We start from the raw sequence: 21425 nt of genomic DNA on the forward strand, positions 1-21425 counted from the left end.
GTTCCGCTGTCCGTGTTGAATGGTAATTTCCAGCTGACTCAGCAAGCTGCGAGCCGCAGCGCGTCCGTACAGCAGCTCTGCCGGGACCCATAAAAGCCAAGGAAAAAGCAGTGGAGAAAGACTGATGGGGGGAGCGCTGGATTGTGGGTGAAAGAGTGGCAGAGGGGGGAGGGGGCTCTTAGGAATATGGAGTAGCCTGTAGCATTACAAGGGTGTGTGTGTGTGTGTGTGTGTGTGTGCTTGTTTGTGTAAAAAGCTTGATAGTGTAAAACACTCACGTGCGCTGTAGGTTTTTTCTTTGTGTTAGCCTTACGCAATACTACATTGTATTATGCTGTGAGGGCACAGTAATGCTAAGGCCACTGCATGCCCTCTGATGTAATGGATGGGCACATAAACAGGTTTTATACCCATTTGAGCACACAGTTGCGTAAGAACCAACAAAAGAGTGCCATACTCTTTGAGGAGTCATGATTTGATGCAATAACATAATCTGGCTCCATTTGAGAGATGGAGAGAGCGACAAGAAACAGGCAAGAGAGAGAGTAATCCATCAATAATGTGCTTTAATAATAAAAGGGAGGACCAGAGGGCTCAGGAAGGAGAGGTGCCATGCCTGCGTTGTCTTGACAACAGCCATTTCATCCAGCAAGGATTAACAGCATTTTACAAAGGGATTACAATGTCTCTTAATGTGTGATATCATGGTAATGTCAGAGCATTCATGCACACACACACTAACGCATATTGTCACCTGTTTGGCATTAAGCATCAGTATAATGATGCAGTTGATTTAGACATATAAATGTGCATCATGTAACAGCATGACGGCACCGGACAGCTCATACGATACACAATATGCTGGAAGGAAATGCTTGCTCATCCTGATAAAGAAGAGTGGAGTCAGTGGGTTCAGGAAATGAGGAAAGGACACAAATGTGTCTCTAATACGCACACACGCACACACACACACACACACACACACACACACACACACACACACACATTTTAACATTCTAGCATCCATCGGGGATTCATAATGATTGTATGAGTAGTGCCACATTATATTTTATCTCTGCTATGACATAACGCCCTGTGTAGGTTCATATGTACATTGTGCACATACTGTATACCTGTGTGTGTGTGTGTGTGTGTGTGTGTGTGTGTGTGTGTGTGTACATGTGTGTGGAAAATAGTCATTGACATCTGTGTAAAATTGATGAGATTTCGAAAGATATGTGCAATAATGAGAAAGAGATTTTTTTCTTTCAGCGTGGAGAAGTTTTAGTCAATTTTCTGTTTTTCACTTTTTAATAACTGCATAATCTTATTCCTGGAGAGCACACACACACACACACACACACATCACATGCACGCGCACACACACACACACACAGAAACGCGCATGTTCCCACGCTCTTCCCTGGAGGGTTGGAGGTAACCCTGGCATGGTCTTCCCCCCGGTCTCCCTCTGAGTGTGTGGTCACGCTCACCGGGTTTAAGTCACGGAGGACTCTAATAATACCTTACGTGTTGGTGGAAATAGCTGTGAGAGTGCGTACGTGTGTGAGTGCGTGTGTGGGTGTGTGTGCGTACGTGTGTGTGTGTGTATTTGTGCGGACCTGCTTCCCTCCATATGTTTGTCCCCACGCACAGTGTGGGACTTTCACATGGGGATTGACCAGTGTCCAGCCCCCACACAGGCTCTGTGCTTGCATATGCCTGATACTGCATATTGTGAAGAGTACACACATAAACACACACACACACATTTTTAGCACATACCATATGCATCCTTAAAATAGCCTTTTTTGGCCAAAACTGTTACTTTGTCATCCCATTTGGCATCGCTTGTGCATTCAAGTTATGCACACATACGTAAGCACAAATTCATATATAGGCTCACACACAAACACACACACACACTAAGGTATTGTCCCAAACCAAATGTCAGTATGAAGCCAAGAAAAATGGAAGCCAAGAGGCCGCTCCCGCTCACCCCCACACATGTGCGCATACACACACACACACACACACACACACACACACAGAGTAAACAATTGCAACCTGGTGCCAGGGAGAGCCACCTGTTCCACTCCACCTCCTCTCCCTCTCTGTCTTTTCCCCCTGCTGTCCTTCCTCCTCCTCCTTCCTCCATTAATCTCGGGCTTCCTCTGGGTGCGGAGGCAGCACAGTTGACCTCTGACCCCTGGTCTCTTTCAGGTCCTCCTCAGTCAGGTGCATCGGCTGCGGGCGCTGGACCTGCTGGGACGGTTCCTGGACCTGGGGCCCTGGGCCGTCAGTCTGGTGGGTTCGTCTCTCTTCATCTACTGTACATGACCTGTTTGCCAATGAAGGGTTACACTCCAGAAACACCTCGTCTCGCTTGTTCCCCATCCACGAGAATCCTGACAGTACATTTTTGACAAATATGTTACTCTCCGAGCTGCCGCCCACCTGTTTGATTTGCATGTGTTTCTTGGTTGGATCCACACACACAAAGGTTTATTTGCATTTACATAATCTGGGTTTGAGACGCACTGCATTCACACTTTGTTTTTAATGTAGCCAGATGTGTCTCTGACCGCCAGAGGTGCTTTGGGTGATAAATCTTGACTGTGTCATGTGGGTCTATATTTTACAGAGATTGACTTCAGGTAATGATTGGTCTTTTCGCCAAAAGTCAGATTTATAGCGTTTTGGAAATGCACTCCTCTTATTTATGTTTGTTTTTAACTGTGGCTCTACTTAGGCTTTATGTTCTGAGGGTTTTACCTGTATAGCTTTAACTCTTGTTTTGGATACTGGAGAGAAGATCAATTTCTTTATAATAAAACAGCGAAGTGCAATCTTGAGAAGAAACATCCTGCTATAGTTTAGACAGTTGACTGCTAAACTGGCAATTGGAATAACTCCTATATTCAGTTCAGTTCCTTTTGATAATCGGAAGATACAGTACTGCTATAATGATACTGTATAGTGAATTTAATCTGAAGTGATTTCTAGACCAGATGCCTTGGACTGTCAGTCTCACACTCCAAATCTACCAGAGAGATGCTCCTGCTCTAGTTTAGTGCGGCAGTTTCAGTATTATAGTATCATTAACAAAAGGGAAACACCAGATACTCTCTTCTATTTTACATGGAACATATTATGGAACATCAGGTTTTTACAGTGTTTCCATTTTAGTAGCGTATGCTCCAAAAAGTAAATTCATGTTATATTTTTCCATTATTTTAAATTATTTTCACAGCTGATGCTCAGCTGCATTTCATTCCAGCGTACAGCACATATAGCACTAACCCTAACCCTTAAATTTTAGACCACAGGTGCTTCTTCGGGTTAAAAATTATTGCTTTATGGATACTACCTTCTAAACACCAGTGTGTGTGTGTGTGTGTGTGTGTGTGTGTGTGTGTGTGTGTGTGTGTGTGTATTTCCAGGCCCTGTCAGTAGGGATCTTCCCCTACGTGCTGAAGCTGCTCCAGAGTTCAGCCAGAGAGCTCCGACCGCTACTGGTGTTCATCTGGGCCAAAATCCTGGCCGTCGACAGTGTGAGTTGTATAAAACACACACATACACAAGCACACACGCACCAAAATCATACTCCCTCATCATCATGAAATATCCTCTTCTAACCCCTTATAGTCTTGAGAACCTTGAGAGTTTTATTTGACTGTTTTTGGTTGTTTTTACGGCATAGTTGTATTTGCATTAATATAAATATTGCAGAGTGAGGAGTGATGGTTGTCTTGATGTTCTTCTTGTATAACAGCTGACAGAGAAGGGATGAATACAGAAAGGAAATGATCAACAATTCAGTTTGAAAATTGAGTTTATTTGATGTGAGTGCTTGCACAGTGATGCCAGGGGCTTAATTAGTTGTTCTTACACTGATCAATTTGGAATGAGACCCCCGCTGTTTATCGGCCGGCTGAAAGAAAACAGGTGCGTTCGTGCGTCTGTGTATTGTGTGTATGTGTGTGTGTGTGTGTGTGCGTATCTGCATACTTTCGCTGAGGCAATAAAACTTTTCAATGAAAACACTCAGCGGTGTGTCATCATCAGTATTCATTCAGTGTTTTGGTGGAGCAGCCATGGGAGAAATGGAGAAATACTCCCCATGGCAGCACTGGCTTGAACACTGTATGAATGGAAAGTGGCCTTGAGCTACTCACTGAAACATCTGTACAGAAACTGAATCTACCCTTTCTGCTCTCTCTCTCTCCCTCTCCCATTGTCCCTCCTTCTCTCTATCTCTCTTGCTTTTTCTACTTCTCTCTCTCTCTCTCTTGCACTCCTCAATCTCTCTCTCCCTCTCCCACTGTCCCTCCTTCTCTCGCTCTTTCTACTTCTTTCTCTCTCTTGCACTCCTTCTCAATCTCTCTCTACCTCTCCCTCTCTGTCTCTCTAGTCGTGTCAAGCGGACTTGGTGAAAGACAACGGTCACAAGTACTTCCTGTCTGTGCTGGCCGACAATTACATGCCTGTGAGTATCCACCAATCACGGTGGGACATTGGCGTAGATTTTAAGATTTTAAGATTAAAAAAAAAAAAAACGTGGGATTTTGTCTACGCATTTTCTAAGGGGATATTTCATTATTTCCTCCTCCTCCTGCTGCTTTTGATGCATAACTTATCACTCAACTGAAAGGAGTTCAAGCCTAAGGACTTCCAAATCCCAAATTGGAAAATATGAAAGCATGAAGCAGATCATCAGGGCTGCTGTTTATAATGTATGATGTCAATGTGTCACTCTTAAAATAGTAATGAGGAAATCTATACGAGTGGGAAAACATAGAGTACATTCTATGCATAGCATCTTTAAGTAATAGAATCGCTAATAACAAGATGCTTTTGCACAAATTACCTAGAGAAAGCAGAACAAAAGTCGGCAGATACACAGTAAATACCAGTCAAATGTTTTCTTTATTTTTACTATTTTCCACATCTTAGAATAATAGTAAAGACATCAAAACTGTGAAATAACACAAATGGAATTATGCAGTGACCAGAAAAGTGTTAAACAAATCGAAACTATCTTATATTTTAGATTCTTTAAAGGAGCCGCCCTTTGCCTTGATGGAAAGACAAAGGCTTTGAAAATAAATTCTTACATAGGATCAACTTCACTATTTATATTTGTCTAAGAAACACATTTCAAGCATTTAAGCACAAGCCTTTAGATCAAAATGGCTTTAAGAGAATGAAAAACACAGTACATTCAATCAGGTGTGACCAAACTTTTGACTGGTAGTGTATGGTATATGTAAATATAATATTACACAAAGATCATGATTATGAGTGTATTGTTTCTGTTTCAGGCTGAGCATCGGACCATGGCTGTCTTCATATTGGCTGTTATCGTCAACAGCTACAATACAGGACAGGTAAGTGTGTGTGTGTGTGTGTGTGTGTGTGTGTGTGTGTGTGTGGAACTGGATAGCGGAGATACGTTCGTTTCTGCATTGCTGTATTCATTTTGACTGTTCTTGTCAATAGCGAAAACACTGGACAGGTAGGAGTGTGTGTGTGTGTAACTCTGTGCATCTTTGTATATGTGTGTATTTCTGCTGTCTGTTTGCTTGTGTGCGGCCCAAAGGCAGAGAGCGCCAGATTATTGATTTACTCCCCTCACCAGAACCTCGACAGGTTCTTTTAAGGCCAAACGTCACTTTGAGAGATGCGAGTATTAGCCTTTGTGTATTTCCGGAGATATTGGTTATGTGACAGTTTTGTCACCAACAGTCACCTCTATAATATCCGTCTCCGTCCCGACCGTCTCCATGGTGACACTTTATCACCGCAAGTGTCACTTCGGCCTGCTCCCGGCTCCTGTTTTTCAATCCCAGAAGCCTTTTGTGTCTGACGCAGATCAACTGTCCAAGGGGTTTGCTGTTTAGATGATGTAGCTGGTCATTTCGTGGAGTGTACACACACACACATACACACACACACTCTTCGACACAGAAATATCCCACCTTCACTCCCTTTTGCTTCCTTTTTCCTGCTCTCCTGTATTTCTCTGTCTAGTTGCGAATGTTATTTGACTCATTCATTTTTCTCGTGACACCCACCATCTTCCCTCTCGCCCGACATTAAATAAATGTGACAAATCAGAAAGGGTATATGCGCTCTGGCGCTCAGAAACACCCATTCTTCTTCCCTATCCCTATGTTTACTTAATGCTCCTACCTCTCTCATAGGCCCGTAAATAATAGATGATCCCCAACATTACAGAGAGACTCTCTCCCTTCTCCCGCGTCTCCATTATTTATCCCTCTTACTTTCAACAACACCGCTCATTACTGCGGTATCGCTGGCTTTAGCTTGTTGAGAACATGTCACTGAGCACTGGTGTCTTAATATACCAGCTCCCAGGGTTCAGCTGGGAGGCGTGATCAGAGCCGAGGGAAAGACGCGAGAGCGATCTGAGGAAGAGGAAGAAAGGAGAGGGGGGGATGAGGAGACGCGGGTACATTGTGTCGCTACTGATAAAAGATTTGTTTTTATGATGCCTCAATTCATGGGAGACGAGGGAGGTTTCTCGGCACACAAAACGGGAGCGTTTTTTGTGGTTCATGTGGGTATGAGGTGTTTCATGAGGGAGATTTATGTGCACTGGGAATGTCTGAGAACTTCTGAGACTGTACGTTAAAGATGGGATCATCAGATGAGGATGAGGATGGAAACATGCACACAGATTCTCCCCCAGCATGTATCTGTCATGGTGCTTTAGTTGCACAGCAATAATACATTTAGTAAAACATTTTCTCCATTTTCTCACATAGTACTTCTAACGTGCTTCACAATCAATAACATAAAAGCGTCGTAATCAGGATATTTTATGGAAACAAGGCAACAAAACAGGGCAACATAAAGGCAAGATAAAAGACGTAAAACGAACAGTTGCTAATGCTCTGCTGCAAAAAATATTACATAAAAAGAAACTGGGTTTAAAAGGGGATTTTAAATAGAGGACACTGGTTTTTCTATCTTATTTTAAGCTGTCACAAACTTGAGGGCCCTGATGGCTTGGGTCTAATTACCTTTTGTTTACAAAAAAGATTTCAAGGGGCGGAAGGGGTTCAGATGAATAGGGCATGCTGCTGCAAACCTCATACACACAGTGTGAGATTCCGGGATTTGGTGATTAGCTCGCTAATGACTTACAAGCGTGCTCAGAGCCGAGAACCTCTGTGCTGCTCAGTGGGATTAGACCGATGAATCAGGCTGATATTGGCCTTTTATTAAATATTGGATATCGGCAGGTCAGTGTCGTCCCTGAACACACCTACAGAAAAACAATCTGCAAAGAAATTCTATCTTAGTTGCACATTTTAATTAGTAATTTAATTGGTCAATTATGTTTTTGTAAATGAATTCTTCATTTAAAGGCGTAATGTATCCCCAGTTTCTCCTACCACTGAATAGGTGTGGTGCGTCACTCTGCCTTCAGTAGATCATAACCCTAAAAGAATTTCATTAGTTTGGGTTTCAGTGGAGAGTTTTAGTGTCACGTGACGGTTTAAATGCTGTTTCCAAGGTTTTTCCACAAAATTTTGGGGGAAGGACTCAATCCTTGTAATTTTCGGCATATAAAAGGTTGAATTTAAAGGTATTGAATATCAACACATAATATTAGCAACATAATCTAACAAGACTAGACTCTAACAGCCCCGCAACATTGGTGGAATTGGACATTTTGTGGAAGCGTACCTGCCGGGAATCGAACTCAGGGCTCCCGATTCAGAGTCTAACTCCTCGCGGCACACTTTCACCCACGTGACCAAAAGTGGTGAACAGATCGACTGACTGACCGACTGACAGTGCGATCCATAGAGCCCCTGCTGTTGCCGGGGCTAAAAATGTCAGTATTGGCCTTTAAAAACCCATATCAGTCAAACCCTACTGCTCACTCTGTCTTTTTAGGTCACAGGACGTAAAATTGAATGATACTGACCTTACGACCTGTAGTGACATCATCATCAGTGGTGGCTCAGTGGTTTTGTTACAGTAAAATCCATTAGTACAAAGTGCACAACTGAACAACCGTGGACAACTCTCACACTCACCACTCCTTCCTCCTCTCCACTTCCTCTTCCCTCCACCTCTCAACCTCACCACTTTTCTTTTCCTCTTTGCTCCATATCCATCTTTTTCTCTCTTTCTCTCTCTCTCTCTCTCTCTCTATCACCCTCCTCCCCCCCCCACCAGGAGGCCTGCCTGCAGGGCAACCTGATAGCCAACTGTCTGGAGCAGTTGTCGGACCCCCACCCGCTGCTCCGCCAGTGGGTGGCCATCTGTCTGGGCCGCATCTGGCAGAACTTTGATTCGGCTCGCTGGTGCGGAGTCCGGGACAGCGCCCACGAGAAACTCTACATCCTGCTGTCAGACCCAATCCCAGAGGTGAGAGGCTGATACCCGGGTTCCTACTCAGAATCCAGAAAGTCTGAAAAAGTATGGGGAGATTATTTTGGTAATTTCCAGGTCCTGAAAAGTTCAGGCATTGCACAAAATGTCTGGAAATGAATGGAAATGTACCAGGGTGTCTTCTCAAAAACTCTTAAAGTATCTGAAATTATATTATCTAAACTCAAGGCTTTAGAAGGTCTTAGGTATAGTTAAATGAAGCATTTTAAATCTTAGATATCTTAAAAATATTGCATTGTTTCTTAGGTTTTCAGAGGTTCTGATAGAAGTTGTTCTCATTTCCACATGTACCTGTATTTCAATTTTCAAAATTGGTTTTATACAGTGTTTAATTCTAACTGGCATTAAAAAAAAGTCTTAAATTAACTTGATGACACTTGTAGATCCAATGAAACACCATCTGGGGAAAAAACTTGTTCAGTCTTGATACACACATGACAACACATTTATATAGATACAGACTCACTGTCATTCCACATATTATATTTGTTGTAACAAATAGTCTTAAGTTATGCAGTGATATAGATTTCTTGACTGTCATATTTACCAACCATTGTCAGCATAGACCGTGCCAAACACTGACCAAAAACTTGTCCTAATATCTAGACAAGACTTTAAAGGTCTTTGAAAAGTTGAGGGATTTGAATTGGAAAATGTGTACAGTAGGAACCCTTGTTAACAATTTACATGGCCTTATTCCAGTGTATTAAGCTGTGTACTAACCTATGGAAAGGAAAATTATTGTGTAGGTACTTACAATGGTGTAACAACACAATGTAACTTCAAAGTGTACGAACAGACTAAGACTAATCATTATACTATAATTCTATTAAGTTTGATAATCCTCCAACCAGTATTACCTTGTGCTGTGAACATATTTGTCAAACTCTACTGATTTCAATTTATCCTGTATGTGTATGTTATAGTTTTATAATAAAAAGTTGAGTACTTGATATTCTGATAAACCTTTTTCAAGACCAATACACCACAAATACTGTTTTGTTAACACTGTAAAAACAGGACCATGAAAATGTTCTCCGGGACTTAAGCTTTCACTGCTGAAACTCAAGAATCACCTCGCTTTCAAAAAGAGAGATGAGGTGATGTAACCATGAATAATTTTATAACCATGAATAACTTTCTAACCATGAATAACTTTAACGCAGCCAGTTTATCACAGTTTTATCGCAACTTGAACGTAGCAGAATAACTTAGGGAAACAAAAGTGAATAAAAACACTTCCAATTGGCAAATAATCAAACATCACTTCATGTATTCTAGCCTATCACCTTAGTGCTGAGTGTGGCAAAACATAACATTAAGTCAGAGAAGAAAAGAGTGGGAAACAGCACTTCACTCTTCACTGCTTATGTCAGGTACTGAAACACTTTTGTAAATACTTGGTTTAGTACATCATGTTTGTACACTCTGAAGTTACATTGTGTTGTTACACCATTGTAAGTACATTATGTATCAGGGAGACTTTCATCAAGTACCTACAGAGTGAAATCGTCTACTTACAATACTTTTCCATAGGCTGGTACACCGGTTAATACACTGGAATAGGGTCGTTGTGTGTTTCCGAACCCTCTGTTATGTACACACACACACACCAAAACGCACTCGCTCGCATTCTGTAATACTCATTGTGTCATACAGTGTACACTTTATACCAAACAGATTCAATAATGTGAAAGACACACACACACATAAGGGCCAAATCCACAAAGCCTTTGAACAGTTTGGATCCACCGTATTAAAGCGGGGCAGTCAACATCTGACTGGGTCGTGTGCGGACCAGAGGGACGGTGAGGCAGAGTTTGCCCTGATGTTCACCCAGACACTTGGTGCCCTCAGTCACGCTCTGCACACACACGCATGCACGCGCACACGCAGACAAAACAAACACACACACACAAAAAAAAGCAAACAAACACACACACGTACACAAACATGCACACACACAGACATGGAACATCTGTTGCCAGCAGTAACATCCTCCCTCCCTTGGACAGACAGCTGCTTTGGCCGTTGGGTTGAAAGTGGGGTCTGCAGACACGTCTGTCCATGCACACACACACACACACATACACACACACACACACACACACTAGTACTTCCTCAGCCTCAATTTCATTTACTGTCTTGTTTATTTATTTTACATTAAGCATTTTTTAGGATGCAGGTAATTTAAAGCCATTGGAGACTTGGACTGATTGATTAGAATTGACTGCATCAAACTGTTGAAAAATAACACATTTACACTGATAGATGACTTCAAACATCATTTTTAAGTTTGTGTGTGTGTGTCTGTTCCCCTAGAGTCTGGGGAAGAGGAGTGAGGATGCATGGAAAGTGATAGGTATGGAGGAGGGAGAGAAAGTGAAAGAGGATGGGTGCAGAGATCAGTGAATAAGCAGAGAGTTTTAATTAAGTTGAAGCCGGAGCCTGACGGCACGGCCCCAAGAGGACACTGTTGTTTACTCGTAGTTTGCAGCTCACTTCAGCTCGCATATCCACACACACACACACACGCATACATGCATTGAGCTGGAGGTGACTTCTTATTTCTCCCCTATAAACTTCAACAGTTCTTCACAGATATTCTCTGTTAGCGGAGATTTATTTATCCATGTAACCAAGCAGCGCTTTTCCTACAATGTTTACAACTGCAGTATATTTTATAAATTGGAGTCAGTGTTGGCTAGTAAGCTAGTGGTAGTGATAGCCAAAGAGCAGTAACTGCATGAGTAGTGAAACTGAGATTTAAGGACATAAATGTTTAATTGGTGCTCAAGCAAAAATACTGTTGGTATAGAAGTGGACTGTATATAATTTAAAAGCATTTATGGGTAGAATTTCTGTTGATATGAAATCTTAACTGTTGACGTTTGACCTTTAAGACACATTAAAAGTAGTTGCTTTTGGAGGGTAGACAAATGCTACCATTTGAAGGAGACAGCTATATGCCAGTGTAAGAGTGAATGAACAAATGCCTGAGTGAATGAGTGAAGGTGGCCGAACTGAAACTCATTCTAAGATTAGAGATGTTACACGTTTTTATTTGACCGTCTTAGTTTTTTGATATATTCATACTGAGCAACAGGCTTTCAATGGGGGCTACTTGCTTATCGCTTCTGCAGTCACAACTTATGATTTAGTCAGTTTTGTTCCAGATGCACCACTCTTGCATAGAAAATGACAATATGTTTATCTGAAATGATTTGATTTTAGTTGGAGGGAAGAAGACCATATCAAACCAATGTCTGTGTACTGTAGCATCACCAAAGATGCCGCATGTATGATTTCTTTGCAGATATCTTGTTCAGTAAGCAGTTGTGTTGATACTAATGCTTGCCAAAAAACGTTTTCTGTCACCATGACAAACAATAGATCCAGTAATCTGCTTTGTGCTGTCATTTGGTCCAATTTGGGAGTCCAGTCCCCCGTGGAAAATACCTTCCACTAGACTGTGTGTTTGGATTACACATCCAATGAAGCGGATAGAGAAAGTAATGAAATATACCAACAGAAAGCAGCTCACAGGGGCATGCAGCCCTGATAATCGTTATCGCATTTCATAGTGTTGCATTTAGAGAAAACTGTACTGTGATTACCTTTAAAATGCTCATCCAGTGACCGCACAAAGCATTTTTTTAATGAGACTGGCAAGCAAATGTTTGGTTTACAAGGCAAAGGGCCAATGACTGACTTCTGCCAATTGAAAAAGGCAGAGCTGTGCATCAGTGAAGGTAAATCAGACTTAAAAAAGTATGAAAACACATAGAATAGCTTTGATCTTGTGCTTTGAAATGTGTAGACGCACATTCTGCACTTTGTAGCCATGAAACTCTGCACAACTGTTTTCTGAATTGCTCCCACAGGAAAGAGTCACAAATGTGTAAATTCATTTTTGATCAGCTGTAATAATAGTTGTAAACTTATATATAAACAATATGTTTGCACTTGAAGACATTTTTAACTGAGTACTTACAACTTCTCAAAACTGTGATTACATGGAAATGTGTCATCAGCTGCCGCAAGGAGTCGCGAGAGCAAGTTAGTTGTTGTTTTTATTTTCTTTATTTTCCGGCGCGGGCTGCAGCTTTAAGGAACCAAGAGGGAAGTGAGTATACAGCGTGGTCACGGCTGTAACGGCGCTCTGTGTTGCTCTAGGTGAGGTGTGCGGCGGTCTTCGCTCTGGGGACGTTCGTGGGAAACTCTGCTGAGAGGACGGACCACTCCACCACCATCGACCACAACGTAGCCATGATGCTGGCCCAGCTCATCAACGACGGCAGCCCGGTGGTCCGCAAGGTGACGGGAACGCATGGGCACTTTTCAAAACGGCTGCAAAATGCTTTACAAACAATTCATAGTATTCCCATGAAGTCACATGCATTTCCTACCAATATTTGCGCTTTACAATACACACAGCTCATTGGCTGTGTTTGTCATTTGATTGTAATCACCTGTTAATTTATTACAATCACCTGTTATTTTCATACCAAGATGGCCGTGTGGTGATGTGACAGAATACTGAGAATAATAACAATAAATAAAGGGCATGTGCCAGATATTAATCAAAAATGTTGTTACTTACTAAAATCATAATCAAGCATGACGACATTTTCTGTTGATGATTCTAATTCTGTGTGTGTGTGTGTGTGTGTGTGTGTGTGCATGCTTGTGTGCATGCTTGTGTGTGTTTCACAGGAGCTGGTGGTGGCGTTGAGTCACCTGGTGGTCCAGTATGAGAGTAACTTCTGTACAGTGGCTCTCCAGTTCATAGAGGAGGAGAAGAACTACAGTGTGCCCTCACCAGCCAACACCGCAGGTACACACACACACACACACACACACACACACACACACACACACACACATACATACACACACACACATATTTCAGACTTCCAAACTGACAGGACTTTAGAATAAACATGAAGAACAAAACATGTGGTGTTCAACCTGGGAAATATGTATGCACATTTAATTGAATTTTCTTGTAAATACTTGGAGTTTAAAGTACTTTTAACTGCACTTTACATTTACGTTTTAGGCATTTAGCTGTCAGTACTTGAGTCAGGAGTTAGATTATCGAGGTTCTACCCTTGTGTCCCTCCTGTGTTTCCGTCCAGAGCCTGGTAACCTGACCCCAGTGAGGGACAGCCCGGCCATCCCACGTCTGCGCTCGGTCAACTCCTACACCAACATCCGAGCCGCTACCACCGCCCGCAACCTTAACAAGAGCCTGCAGAACCTCAACCTCAACGAAGAGGGTACGAGAGAGGGAGGGATGCTGGGAAATGGAGAGAGAGAGAGCACAAGAGATATAAAGAGATAAATAAGATCAAGCAGAGATTTGGATGAATCCGTGGGAGGATGGAAAGGAGGGGAAGAGAAGATTTTGTCAGTTGAATGAAAGAAATGAATGCAGGGAGAGACAGGAGAGCCCAAGAGCACATTTCATTAGGTTTTCTTCTGCTTCAGCAACTGTGGACCATGGATGCAACAGTCTTCAGGCAAAATTTCCTATCTATCATTGCTATTCCCAAGGTTGACTCGATAAGCATCAATAAAGGCCTTCTCAACGGGTCGTGACCAGCTTGCAAAGCTGAAATAATAGTTTAGCATTCAGTGTGCTCATATTTATTTCCCCCTAATTCTCCGATGCACCAGTAACTGGAAAATGGTCATCATCTTCGTCGTGAGGTGTCATCGTCATAGCGATGTGTTTAATCTGCGGGTTTATCTCACTGATGCCAGAACTGAGCATGTGGGAATCTCTGTAATTCAAATGTGTGTTGTCAACAAACACAAACACAGAACATTTATGTCCACAGCTTTTAGAGCACGTCTTGTCGTTTCCACTGATGCACATATTTGAGAACGTATGCCTTTGGCACACACGCACACTTTGGGCCAATGTTTTGAACTTGAGCTCTTAACCCCGTCTCTGTGTCGCTGCTCACTGACTCAGATGTCTGGCGACTAAAGCTCACTCTCCACCCTCTGTCAGCACTGCCAGACTGAGTAATGCGTAAGCCCCGACTGAAGCTAAATCACTGGCTCACGCTAAATCGCGTAACCTGCTGCTGACACCATTTCTAATTCACGCTCACGGTGCTTATTGCAACAGGCAGCGGTGTTTACCATCAATAACCGCAGAGCGTATTTCCATTCTCTTCCAATCTCCATTGCCACATTTCAGCATGCAGTCAGTTAGGAGGATGCATGGCGTTGGGTTTTGTACGAGTCAGGATAATGTTTGGCGATAATGGGAGTTATGGGTGGAGATGACTGGGCCCGACATTTGGAATGAGTGCATGAACAAGTCGGCAGGTTCTTGCGTTGGCATCTAGCCTCTAGGCATAACGACTGCTTACACGGCTTACACACCTCATGCCATGTTGGATGTTCAAGTTAAAGTTCAATAGTTTACTGCCATCTGAACTTGGTTGATTGGATTTGTTTTGGCAAGTTTACTTAAAACAGACAAGAATGGCTGAAAATGAACCAAGACATAAAACACTTACACACAAAGTAAGACATAAGTTAGAAGCACTAAATGCCATAAAACAAAATAAAATGTACCATGGGGATAAAAACTGTACTGTATATTGATTTGGATGTTGCTTTTTGATGTGTTTTTCTTGTTTACTACTTGATCTTCTTGCTCTTACTTTTCCTCTTCTTCATCCTCTTCTTCTACTTACATATATGAAGCTCATGATTTTTTGGGGGTGATTGGATCCAAGGGTAACTTGCGTTTTTGTGCGTGTGTGTGTGTGTGTGTGTGTGTGTGTGTGTGTGTGTACATGTATTTGTCCATCCAGGAGGTCCAGCAGCCTTCTCTCCCGGTAACTTGAGCACCAGCAGCAGCGCCAGCAGCACCCTGGGGAGCCCCGACAACGACGAGTACATCCTCTCCTTCGAGACCATTGACAAAATGAGACGGGTGTCCTCCTATTCCTCCCTCAACTCCCTCATAGGTAACGCTTACCAGTTGTACTGCAGCTCTACCAGACCTTGTTCTAGGAGCGTCAGCTGTTGATGCACACAGAGGGAGAGACACACTAGCATGACACACACTCTGCTCATAGATTCCCATCCAAACCAGGTAATTTCAGATCATCAGAAGTGTCTGACATCTGAAGTGTTTGATTCCAAAAAGCTATTCATCTGTTTTGGAAAAAAAAAAAATTCTCTGATGCTCATTGATCATTTTTTAAAACATACAAATAATTACGTCTTCTAAAATGTAAGTTAACTTTGTTTGTCAGCAAAAAACTTTAATAATGTCCCATAATCAACATAACTTTACTTTCTAAGTTGTTCAAATGGCAGCACTCTCATTTTGCAATGAAACATACTATATATTTTGTATATTTATTAGACCTTCATGATATTAAAGGTCCCATATTATAGGTATTATTTGCAAAACACCCTGAAGAACATTATTCTTATCCTGAGTCTCTGTATATTTCAAAGCAAAATAATGAGAAATTAATAATATGGGACTTTTAATTTTACATATTTGGCTGTCTCTGCTGCCTCATGGTAAGAATTAATAATTCACAAATGCCAGCAGATTTAAAGAGAGGCTGCTAGCAACATTAGTGAGTTAGATGTGCCTTTCAAGTGTGTATCTTTTCTTGATGCCGTATCAGCACAGCAGGCCTCAGACAGTAACAAGGACTGTGTAGCATGGTGCTGGGACAGACGGGAAGAGGCATCCTAAGAACAAACACTACCCAGAGGACTTTGCTTGAGAGAAAGACAGGGGGAACAAAATGAGTGAAGACCCTGAGAGTGTGATGGCACCAGAAAGAAAGACCTCAGGCCGCCCCCAGAGAGGGCAGAACCTCACAAACGAGGCTAGGCATAGAGAGGAAAGTCACCGGGCTAGAAATATAACAAACAAGTGGGAAAAAGAGGTTTGTATATGTGTAAAGAACAGCAGGGCAGAGGGGCGCGGGGATTGCCCTGCGAGCCACCTGAGGCGATTAAAGTGCTTTTCCTGGTACGCGCTGAACCCGGACCCGCTCGCTTACCCCTGTACCCGCGTGATTGGCGGGCTCCGCCATGCGTCCTGACAGCCGGTTTGTGTGCGTGCAGAGAAACCATTAACTCACTTCCAGCCCCACGGGACGGGGGAAACGGGGAAACGGGGGATTCCCCTTTGTTGTTCTTTCTCATATTGTTGCTTTCCGAATTGCAATCCGCTCGAAAGCTCCCAGCTTCCCCCCCGTCACGTTCCGGTATGTGTTTTCGGGAGGCACGATGGAAAATGAGTCGAAATGGAAAATCGAATGGAAAAGTAAATTGAGCTCTAGAGGATGGTAAATTTGACTTGGCATGAAAGCAGGTTCAGGTACTATAGTAAAATCCCCTTTTCGAAGTGTTTTCATTGATTTGTTCCTGAATTAATGCCACCCTGTTGAGCTTAGTTCATATCGGGTCAGTTAGTTGAGCTGTCTTCTTCATTCGCTGTCAACCATTTGCAAAGTATAAATTAACAATGTATCTTTAAGCATTTCTTAACATAGCATTGCATGTCCCATCCCACTATAGCAGCTTCATGCCCCATTAGCATCCGTCCTTGGAAGCTGAGGCTCCTCTGAGACCTCGGCACAATTTCCTCTGCTTTGAAATTGAACTTTAACACAATGTACTTTGTAAATCTGGATAGAGGCTCACTCACACTCTCACACACACTTTTTCAGTCACGCACACACTTCTCATTCGCTATCACACACACACATACCTACACACCTACACACAAACACAGTGATGGCTTTAGGTGATAACATAGCTTGTCTGTCCTGTTCCCATTGATGTTCCTCTAGCGCAGCTCTCTGGTGAGACAGACCAGGTCATACTCTAATCTGGGATTTATCAATTAATCCAGCATTAATCAAACTCCCTCGACACGGGGGATTGGCATAAACCCGGCCTAGTCAGACACAGCTGAGCTAGTGAGATTGTTCCCTTTTTTTTTTCTTTTTTTTTTGCAAGGCACAGGTGCCATGGGACATCAAAGCCAGGAAATGAATGTTGCAGGGGGGGGGATAAAAAAATAAAAAAACAGCGGTGCAGCGCTTGCTGCCATTACTCTTTTATCCACTGAATTTAGCATTCGACGCTGGGTTAAACCTTTTCAAGCTGCTTGTGGGCCCTTAATGCCGGCGTGAGGTTCCCATGTAAACAGGTTAAAAGGCATATTGGCCCCTCGCCCACTAAGCTGTGCCCCTGCTACGGCTGAAAAGAGTCCCAGCCTCCCTGTGCGCTTGTTTATAACTTCCACCTAGCAGTGTGCTGCATGTATAAACAAACAGGGTGAAGCAGGAGAATGGAAGAGGCAGCATTGGTTGCATTATACGGCTGCATAGCAAATGACGAGGCAGGTTGAAATACTCGGTTCTTAAGTAGAGTGCAAATGCGTGTTGAGCTCGATGTTGTGTTGACATTTACATTATCTAATTCAGCTGAGTCTTTGCTTGTAGTTTTGACTTTTTTTTGTTGTTTACTCATTTGTTTCTTTTGTTTGTTTTGAATGTTGAGTGTTTCTATAAGACTCTTGGGGCTTTTTACCTCGTCTGTAAAAATGAATAATTTGTTTCTCTTCTTTTGGTGTCTTTTTATCTCTTTTGTACTCTATCATTTTGTTTTATCACTTTTATGTTTTATCACCGTGCAAATAAACCAAACTAAAACTAATCTAGCAATATAAAGTGCCTGGTGCATTGCATAGCAGTTTAAAACAAAGCCATAAACGCTAAATACCTGCTGGACACTGGCACCAGTAGGATTGCCAATAGTGTGAGACTCTCTGGAGAGTTACAGTTATGCTTTGTTGATTTATTTACGCATGGAAAAGTAATTCTTTCCTTTTTTTGTCTTTCTGTACCTTCCCACATAATGATTTTGGTTGCCAGAAAAGTATCTTAACTAGCACTCACCCCCCCCCCCACCCCCACCTCCTTTCCTAACCCAGGCTTTCACAATATCCACTTTGACATTTATGTTTTGCTAAAGCAAGGGCTTGGCTTCACTTCCACCTGTGTCAGTGGATTTGAGAGACTCGCCCATTATAAGGACAGCAAAGATGTGATATACGGTTGCTTATGGTGCTTACAGCTCCCCCTGAAATGTATTTAAAATATGCCTCACAGAGGAATTTCCTCTCTGCTTTCAAACGTTCTGATGCATTTTTTATGTCTCAGCCATTTCAAACTCCAAAAATCGCCATCCAGCTCTAAAAGTATTTTATGGCATCTTTCAGAATTGAAGCGGCTGTAAAACAATGATGCAGTCTTGCATTTAGCCAATAGTTAACATCTTCACTACTGTGTGTGCATCCATTTCACTCTGCCGAAATCTTCAAGCGGAGCGAGTGTCGAACCGGGACAAGGCATTGGCGCAGCGTTCAGCCAGTGAGTTATATGTGCCATCACATTCCCTCATGTGGACTGTGTAGAGGCAATGCAGTGGTAATTTGTGTGCACTCGTAATGTAGCGCAGCGGTTAAATGGGAGAGGAACCGTATTTCACATTCATCAACTGGCTGTTTACTGCAGCAGCTAGCGGCCTAGCTAGCCGTCCCTAATCATATCCTGGCCCTCGGGCTACAGCCTAATCACCTCTTTAATCTGTCACTCACATTCTCTCACACTTGTCTCTCCCTCTCTCCTTTGCCACTCTTTTTTTTTTTTGCCCTCACTGCTTGTCCTCTCCGTCCATCCCTTTCTTTCTTCTTTTCCCCCTTGACTCCCTCCTATTTGCCCTTTTTTCTACTGTCTTTCATGTGCTGTCTCCATCTTCCTCTTCCATCTCTTTTTGCCTCTTTGACCCGTCTTTGTCCATATCTCCCAGCACTCAAGCTCCTGCAGTAATGGAAAAAGTCAGAAATAACATTCTCTTGTCCCCACCCCACCATTTCCCTCTCTCTTTCCTCCCTCCTCCTCTCTCACTCCCTCTGGCCTCCCTGCTCCTCTCTCACTCCCCCAGATTCCTCCTTGTTCTCCCTCTATAATGTTCCTCTGTCTCTCCCATCCATAGTCCTCCTTCCTCTCCCTCTCCTCTCTCTCAATCATCCCCCTTTGGTCTCCTGTCTTTGAAGTGCGGTGATTAGTACCATCGAAGCCCCTGGAGAGGAGTCTGTGGTATAAGAGGGTCAGCCGGTCTTCACTCGTTCCCTCTTCCCCCTCAGCGCCCGAAGGGATTCACAGCCAAAGGGCTCTGCTCCACACTCTCCAGCCCCTCTGTCGTCTTGAAAGGGGGGAGGGGAAGGGGGTAGGGATGTAGAGAGAGGAGGAGGAGTAGATGGAAAGAGATGGGTCGTCCTCAGAGGCCGGGTTGAGAGGAACCCCCCCTGGATGGTGGGAAGTACAGAGAAAGACGGAGATGGAGAAGGAGAGAGAGAGAGAGAGAGAAAAAGATGGGAGGAGACAGAGGGATAGTGAGGCAAAATGAGAAGCGATAACAGCTGGAGACCTCCGGTGCTCAGCGTCTCCACGGCTGACACAGAGGGAGGAGAGGAAAAACGACAGATTAAAGCTGACAGACCGAGGGACGTTTAGAGGGAGACAGAGTGCAAGTAGGAAAGGCACAGCAAATAAGGGAAGGAAGCTGGGTTCACTGCAGAGGCAATGTACCATAGCAAGTGAGAGAGCAGAAGAAGGCGGGGGGGGCGTGGAAGAGAAGGAGGGGGGTCGTTCCTAACACAAAGCGATTCCTGACTGGCAGGTTGAGGCCCCAAACAAACAAACAAACCGATGTTGGCAACACGTCAGGAAGCATTTCCATCGCACGGACCGCATGCCGCTGTCTCTGTCTGTTTCTCAAACGCGTATCAGCAGTGCTGATGAATTCCATCAGTGTGTGAGTGACAGCTCCGGTTGGCGGGGGTGATACCATCAAGGAAACGACAGGAGAGAGGGTGAAAATGGTAAATAAACAAACAAACAAGCACAGGAGGAGGAGAATAGAAACCCGCAAGTATGAAGCAGGGTAAACAGAGGGAGGGGATTGAGCGAGATGGAAAAAAAATTGCCACACCTGTCGCCTTCCAAGGCAAAAGCAAAGCCAAGGATGAGGCTAGTGACAGACGGACAAAAAGAGCTGACAGTAGGAGAGACTGTGGCCGTTTGTATTCATGATAATGACGACAGTTGACAGCCAGCCATAGAGCGCCAGTGGATGAGGAGAGCCAGCTGCTTGTATTGCGTGTGTATGTTGATTAATGATGTACATTATCTGACACCGGAGGTCATTTTCCCTCTGCCACCTCAACAGATCCAACGAGTGTAGTAGAGGAAAATGACCAGGGCGGGATAGCATGACACTAATGAGATGACAGTTCATTAACACTTAGCTGTTAGCATCGCCTTGCTAATGAACTTGGGATGCGAGTGATCAGAGTTATACTGAGGAGAAGTGTATGTGTGTGTGAGTGTGTGTGCGCATTCATCTGTGTGAGTGGGTTCATGTCTGTAAACCGAATTTCCCTCGCAGAAGAATAAAAAAATCAGATGGATATGTAACAGTGTGTTTTGTGTGTCTTTCCAGGTGTGTCCTTCAACAGCGTTTACACCCAGATCTGGAGAGTGCTGCTGCACCTTGCCGCAGACCCATTCCCTGAAGTGTCTGACCTGGCCATGAAAGTCCTCAATAGCATCGCATACAAGGTACAACACACACACACACACACCTCTCCTTCAAACCATCTGCCCCTCTCTCTTGTCTTGAGTGTCTAGAGCTACTGGGACTTGTTTTTCTACCTAGCATTTCTCCATCACACAAATATTCTGGGAGTATTTGTATTCTATTGCCTTGGTACTTGTCTCTTAACTATTGATTGCTTTCAATGTTGAGGATCCAAGAATTTGAGCTTTTTCTACAGCTGCCCTCACTGCAAGTTGCTCCGAAGAAGAGTTAATTTCCTAGAATATAACGTAATGGGGCTTTCCTTTAAATGACTTTTTGCC

At 43.3% G+C, this 21425-nt stretch overlaps 1 protein-coding gene across 1 annotated transcript in view; it reads left to right on the forward strand.

The window, feature by feature from the left end:
* The window catches only part of rptor (regulatory associated protein of MTOR, complex 1), a gene marked incomplete at its 3' end in the record, with an annotated part of 129156 nt that extends 108031 nt beyond the window's left edge, over nucleotides 1–21125 (forward strand). Inside the window, exons 13-22 of the mRNA XM_071536002.1 lie at nucleotides 2224–2307; nucleotides 3444–3554; nucleotides 4415–4489; nucleotides 5325–5390; nucleotides 8218–8409; nucleotides 12610–12750; nucleotides 13150–13270; nucleotides 13575–13715; nucleotides 15273–15428; nucleotides 21007–21125. Coding sequence (XP_071392103.1) covers nucleotides 2224–2307; nucleotides 3444–3554; nucleotides 4415–4489; nucleotides 5325–5390; nucleotides 8218–8409; nucleotides 12610–12750; nucleotides 13150–13270; nucleotides 13575–13715; nucleotides 15273–15428; nucleotides 21007–21125 — 1206 coding nt within the window. The remainder of the gene's footprint in view (nucleotides 1–2223; nucleotides 2308–3443; nucleotides 3555–4414; nucleotides 4490–5324; nucleotides 5391–8217; nucleotides 8410–12609; nucleotides 12751–13149; nucleotides 13271–13574; nucleotides 13716–15272; nucleotides 15429–21006) is intronic.
* Between the last annotated feature and the right edge of the window lie 300 nt (nucleotides 21126–21425).

This window comes from Centroberyx affinis, unplaced genomic scaffold (genome assembly GCF_046629955.1).
Source record: "Centroberyx affinis isolate AG114_WGS23_722 - 3 ecotype Tasmania unplaced genomic scaffold, CSIRO-AGI_Caff_v1 ptg002812l_1, whole genome shotgun sequence".
Lineage (NCBI taxonomy): Eukaryota > Metazoa > Chordata > Actinopteri > Beryciformes > Berycidae > Centroberyx > Centroberyx affinis.